Raw genomic sequence first — 7,195 nt, 5'->3', positions numbered from 1 at the left:
TTTGAGGATTAGGCCCATAGTTACAGTCCAAGCTTTGTAGCATATCAGAATTTGCATAACAAAAGGACTAGAACCAGGCCACCTGGTATGGCTATAAGCTTCAAAGAGAGGAGAAGGAATGGCTTGGCGTTATCTGATTGGACAGGCACGTGTGGGTGATTTTGGGTGAGGGGGAATGAATGTTAAAAGCACATACCGAAGAGTAAGCCTCCCCTTTTGTCCACCTTCGGATCCTGGCATGCTTATGTGAGCTTTATTGTTGTTGTTGTTGTTTGCTGAACCAGCTGATGAAACCATGTGTGATAAGTATCTTTGAATTTCTCTTGTATATATATTCTGCTGTTTAATGTGTGAAGTTGGAATATCCCTATTTCCTGGGGAATAAACGAAAGATGTTAATTTTACCAGCAGCGATGTGTGTGTCTTAATAGACTAGCTAATTATAGGCGTAGACCGATCAATCCATTTATGCAATAGATAGAGGGAATCCGTAAACATCTTTCGGGATAATAATTTAGTTTATATTTATTAGCCTTGTAAATTGCAGCACTTACTTCAATAATCAAATGGCAGGTGAACATTTTCTTTTTTTTTTTCTGTTTGATTACACTGGACCAAAACCACTTTAGTTGTGTGAGGCTGACTATCATGGATGAATATCTTGTTTCAAGCTAAATTATTAATAACTTTATATTCACTTATCAGGTGGCCTTTCAGAATGCTAGACAATATGGATGAGAGGTATACATCAACAAATAATATTAAGCCTAGTTGTTTTTTATTTTTGTTACCTAAAAAATTAATACAGAGCAACGTGACCATGTTTTTCTGATAACACAGAGTTATGTAGAAACCTTAAAGCTCAGCTGGAGAGTTACATATTGAAAAAGTATCTTAACAAAATTGAATGGATAAATGTCAGATTAAAGGTTGTTTTTGTTTTGCCATCCACCAGAATTGTGAGGAGTTGAACATTGAGGATTTCCACCTGGTTAGAATCTAAGCTATTGTGTATTTTCATATTCTCTTACCAGATGGGCTATCACAATAATATAACCTATATTGTACTAACAGGTTTTCCAAAAATAAAAAGCATAACAATTCTATTTTTCTTGGTGCTGTTTTTCATATATTGTGTTATTATTTCTGGAAATCTCTTCATTGTGGTTTTATATCATCTGAGTAAAACACTTCAGTCTCCCATGTATCTCTTCATCACCCAACTATCATTGCTTGATATAATTCTGTCTACAGATATTCTTCCCAACCTCCTTTATATCATCTTACATGATGGATGTACCATGTCTTTTGCTGGTTGTATCATTCAGTTCTTCTTTTTTGCCCAGCCTGAGGCCTCAGAGTGTTTTCTAATGACAGTGATGTGCTATGACCGGTATTTGGCTATTTGTAAGCCCCTGCATTACAACTCTATAATGAACCAATCAAATTGCATTAAATCAGTGATTACGATTTGGTTACTGGGTTTTACAATGACATTGGTTGATTCAATTTCCTTGTGCAACCTATACTACTGTGGACCAAACATCATTCATCACTTCTTCTGTGACTATGAACCCATACTTGAGCTTTCCTGCTCTGATACTTCATGGATCCATTATCAGACATATGTAATAGGTTTCATCTCTATTGTAGCACCTTTTATATTAATTGTTATATCGTATATCGATATTGTAATAACCATTCTCAAAATTAAATCAATTACAGGAAGAAAAAAAGCCTTCGCCACCTGCAGCTCTCACCTGACCGTAGTATGCATTTTTTTTGGGACGCTAATTGCTGTGTATTTGATTCCAACAAAAGGTCAACTAGATATTCTGAACAAGTTCCTCTCCCTCTTTTACACTGTAATCACTCCACTGCTTAATCCAATCATATACACCTTCAGGAACAAGGACTTTAAAAAGGCTATTGAGAAAATAAAATCATAATAAAATAAAAAAATGCAAATCTGATAGAAAAGAAAATACTAAAAAGAGTCTTCTTTATGATGGATTTCCTTTTATATATATATATATATATATATATATATATATATATATATATATATATATATATATATATATATATATATATATATATATATATATTGTAACAGGAGTCACTTTTGGGGGTAGAGTGACCAAGAAAATAATGAACCCTGAGAATATGATTGGATTACTTCAAATGGGACAGTAATTTTCATTAACAAAAATCTCTCAATAAATATGAAGATTTTATCCCCTGTACACTGTGAGGGATATGTCTAGGAAGTATAACTCCTAATATGGGCCTTCCAGGAAGTTCAATGTAAGAGTCCTTAGATCCCCATTGTTGTTTGTGTTAATTAACTTTGCTATTGTGTGAAGGAGTTCTGTGTTGATTTGTGATAATGTTGATTGTGTCTTCTGAGCTACAAGACGGCAAGTCTGGCCTAAAGGTCATGTCTCTGAGTCATCTAGGCTGTCATAGGGGATTAGTTAATGAGCTCATGTTAATTAGGTTTCTGGTCACAGGTGTATTTCCAGAGTAATATGAGCTGTAATATGAGCTTTTGACTGTGTATAAAACTTGTATTGCTTGCCCTCAAGAAAGAGGTTTGTCTCGTATTTGGGGGAGAATAATTCGTATGAGTTTCTTGTTCGGCTGGTTGAAGTGTTCGGTAGCTGCCTCTTTCATACTTGGGGTGTTGTTTTATTTATATATATATATATATATATATATATATATATATATATATATATATATATATATTTTTATATATATATATATATATAAATAAAACAACACCCCAAGTATGAAAGATATATATATATATATATATATATATATATATATATATATATATATATATATATATATATATATATATAGAAATACCTGAAAATACCCCATGGCTTATATTCGAGTTAGTGTACCTGAATTTTACCTGAATTTTTGACGGGCATCTATTTTTTTAAAAGTTGCGGCTTCCTCCTGGCGTTCCGTTCCGTGATAGGCATTAGACACTGTGTTCCGCCTATCACGGAGGTCCTCTCATCCTCGGGCAGTTTCCCAGTAGACACTGTGTTCAGTGTTCCGCCAATCATGGACGTCCTCTTGTCCGAGGATGAAAGGATGTCTGTGATTGGCGGGAACACTGAACACAGTGTCTACTGGGAAACTGTCAGAGGATAAGAGGACCTCCGTGATAGGCGGAACACAGTGTCTGCTGGGAAACTGAGTCTGAGGATGAGAGGACCCTTTGTGATAGGCGAAAGACAGTGTCAAATGCCTATCACGGAACTGAACGCCAGGAGGAAGCCGTGACTTTTAAAAAATGGACGCTTGTCAAGAATTCAGGTACTCGGGTACAGTGAGACTGCAATGGGCACAGTGAGGTATGGCACAGTAAGACTGCAATGGGCACAGTGAGGTATGGCACAGTGAGACTGCAATGGACACAGGGAGGTATGGCACAGTGAGGTTGCAATGGGCACAGTGAGGTTGCAAATGTGCATTGTTGACCCTCTTTTCCACTTACAGTAGCTGCTGCATTCTCACCCTAGGCTTATGCTCAAGTAAATACGTTTTCCAATTTTTTTGTGGTAAAATTAGGTCCTTGGCTTATACTCGGGTCGGCTTATACTCGAGTATATACCGTATGTATACGAAAAGTACTAATTGGTGGCCCTCTATTGGTAGTACAACCCTGCGCTTTAGGAAAAAAACGACAAAGTCCAAGCAATAAAAATCTGTCAAGATAAAACACAATAAAAATAATAATAAAAGCAGCTGCTTAAAAATAAAAGTCACTTGATAAAAGCAGAAAAATTAAAACAGCCCGCACAGAGCTTGTAAATAGTCCTGCAGCAGCGCTGCAAACCTCTGGTTTGGAAATGATAAAAGCTGTGTAGGATGACCCGATCAGATGTAGCTTAAGTATGTGCTCCAATCACCAAAAAAGGCATTCACCACGTGGGGGGATATAGGGTCCCCTTTGGGGGAAACACTCACCAGATGGTTTCTTTAAAATCGCATTTCCATATATATCGCCTCACATGTCACCTTCAGATGTTTAGAAACTGCATACCCTTCTCCTATCTCGATCACCGTTAATATATTCACTTCCCGGGTATAGTATCCGCAGGTGTATGAGGGAATGAAAAAAACCATATAGTGCAATATCGTTTTGAATCTTTAATGTCACCCCCAAAAACAGATATACACTAATCCCCTCATAAAACATGCGTACCAGAAAATAAAATAAGTCAGGCACATAAATAAATGTGGATGTTTCTTTGCATTTCTCACTGTTTAGTGTGGACCCCTGAAGACTGCTCTGGAGACTTTCCTGTAGCTGTCACTTCCTAGTTCCTCACTCAGTGGAGCGCATACGTCACTTCCGGTCGGATGCTGGATAGCAGCGCTCTGACGTTTCGTCCGTTCGGACTTTTTCCAAGAGCGTGCTATTCCTCTCCACCCGCCGGAGTTATATTGCGTAGTGCTATCCGCCCACCTATGACGATGCTATAGATGGGGATGACACTCCATCTGTGCATCATTCGATCCTCTCTCCGAGCGCCGCGCTCGGCCACGCCCCCCGGAGAGGAGGAGATAGCTGGGTCTTTTTTGTACTCCGCTCACTGACACTCACTGTTGCCACTATAGAACTGTCAGATGAGTGTAAGTCAGCGCGCGGCCATACATGCACTATTTAATTCATATTCGGGCTCTGCACCTGTGAAAGATGTAATTTTTGTGTATAACCAAGTGGTCTGAAGTCTGCAATACTACTTCATGCACTAGTGTATGTTATTACAATCATATTATAGCCCGTGCACAATGCATTACCAGGACCAATAGATCCTTTATGTAACGACACAATGTGCTTCAGTTTAAACCAATACATTATAATGGGACTATAAATGAGTGGCTAACTAACATGTTCATAGATATTGGTTCTTTTGCAATCAACAGAACCACTATCACTAAAACAGAGAATATTTAAAATGGGTGTTAAACATGAATGAATCTAGGACACTGAGTGTCTATAAATATATACACCACACGTGTGTAAAACCACCTAAAATACACACATATATATATATATATATATATATATATATATATATAAAAGTGAACCGTAAAATTACATTCATATTAAAATTAAAATTATCAGTATAAATATATAAAATATTAAAAAAATTAAAATATATAAGAAAAAATAGAAATATAGAAAAATAGAAATATGAATATATAATCCTATATAATCATAGAGACATAGGTAGACAGTTATATGCAATGTACAAAGACATATTACTTATGGGGATCGTATAAGACATGTTATGCAAATATCAAGACCTACATCCCAACCCTGACCACATGTGTTAATGGGGGAAGAAACCTATTCTTCAATGTGTTTGGGATCACCCAGCAATGAAATATCTCACATATTAGTGTGATGAACTGGTATTATTTCCCCCCCAAGGACCATTTCAGTTGAATGATTGAATAACAGACCTTATGCATTGGTGTTCATTTTTTGTTAGATGGGTGTAGATAATATTTACATAAATCTTTTCTTCATAACTCTATATTATGTAGCCCCTTTATTGATATTAAACATATTACTTGATATGGCATTCAGGCCCTAGTTCTAATAATCATTATTAGGTATCACTAATGAAACAGTTGATATCGAGTTCCACATTGAGTCCTTTTGGCACTAAAACGTCAGTAAGGAAGATCCAATGAGTTTCTCTTTTGGACAACTCGCGTACTCTATGGGAACCCCTCCAATGCGCTTCAACCTGTTCAATGCCCCAGAATTCCAAGCCCGATGGGTGTTGATTGTGTTTTATTTTGAAATGGAGGGACACATTATGATCAGTATATCCCAGGTAGATGTTCTTTATGTGCTCCCCTATTCTAATTTTTAGTTTCCTTTTTGTGCGGCCAATATAGAGTAAACCACATGGGCACCTTAATGCATATACAACATGGGTGCTGTTGCAAGTGATAAATTGTTTTATTTCAAATTCTTGCTCGTTTGACGGTGATGTGAAGTGATCCAGATTTCTCTGTATTTTTCTAACCTCTTTGCAAGGCTTGCATTTTCTGCACGAAAAAAAAACATTCTTATTCCAAAAACTCTGAGGTTTTTCTGGGAGGTCTAAGATTTTCTTCACTATAGTGTCACCATAGGTAGATGCCTTTCTATAAATAAATTGGGGTTTCTGTGGTATTACGGGTTCTATTTTCTTATCTAGCGACAGAATGTGCCAGTGCTTAATAAAAATGGATTCCACCTCCTTATATTGGCTATGGAATTGGGAAATAAATCCCCATTCATATACCGTATGTGCTTAGTAAAATATAGCAAATTGGTGCATTACTACATCAAACTGAATAGATTCTAGCCTTTGGATCAAACCCATAACACTTGGGGAAAAGTTCCACTTGCATTAAAAATATTTTATCTGAAATATTTTAGAGGCCTGTATGTCTGAGACTATTGCATGAATTTTCAAAATCTCAGCTAGCAGCTATGAAGCCACATTTTTTTTCTCTGTATCTTACAAAAATGTTCAGCCGTGTTTGCTAATTAAATTGTTCTCAGTTGTCTGTGTCATGTGAATGAAAAGATGGAATAGAAACGGAATTCTAAAAAGCAAAAGTTGTTGTAATCGATTTTTCTTCTGCAGAGGGCTTCATGATTATTTTGCTGACATGAAAAAATAAATAAAAATTGTGGCCTCACTAAAGTCAGTTTTCCTTGTCGCATATGTTTAGGAATGCGTTCTCTTTTCCCTATGCAGATATCTACATTCTTTAGATTTTTTTACCCTATCTTGTCATTACACAAGGAAAAAAGATCCTCATGTTGCATATACAAGACTTTATTATGGGAATTTTTTGTATTGACTCTTTCAAATAAAGAAGATTTAAAATTAAATGAATGAATGAATGAAAAAACTTATATAGCGTGGCACATGCGAACTGAATCGCTTCTGGGCGCTTGATGGTTCCTGTCTCTTGACATCAAAAGAGCAGAGTTTTAATCCGTCTTCTGAAGGCCAGGTGGTTTTCCTCCAACCGAATGCTGGTTGGTAAAGCGTTCCATAGTCTTGGACCCTGGAATGCAAACCTTCTTTCTCCTTTGGATTTGTATCTGGCTTTGGGTACCTTGACCAGGTTTTGGCCCGTAGATCGCAGA

General features: G+C 36.7%; 1 protein-coding gene across 1 annotated transcript; it reads left to right on the top strand.

Moving 5' to 3' along the window:
* Positions 1-1,034: 1,034 nt before the first annotated feature.
* On the top strand, positions 1,035-1,949 carry LOC120930692 (olfactory receptor 154-like). The gene has a single exon (XM_040341867.1). The coding sequence runs from the start codon at positions 1,035-1,037 to the stop codon at positions 1,947-1,949; it is 915 nt and encodes a 304-aa protein (XP_040197801.1).
* Positions 1,950-7,195: the final 5,246 nt, after the last annotated feature.

The sequence above is a fragment of the Rana temporaria genome, chromosome 3 (genome assembly GCF_905171775.1).
Source record: "Rana temporaria chromosome 3, aRanTem1.1, whole genome shotgun sequence".
Classification (NCBI taxonomy): domain Eukaryota; kingdom Metazoa; phylum Chordata; class Amphibia; order Anura; family Ranidae; genus Rana; species Rana temporaria.
The sequence above is the reverse complement of the archived record's forward strand: the minus strand, read 5'-3'. Positions and strand labels throughout refer to the sequence as shown.

Bases quoted from the DNA above. Each gene is read 5' to 3' on its own strand.
- LOC120930692 (XM_040341867.1), top strand. From the start codon at position 1,035: ATGGGCTATCACAATAATATAACCTATATTGTACTAACAGGTTTTCCA.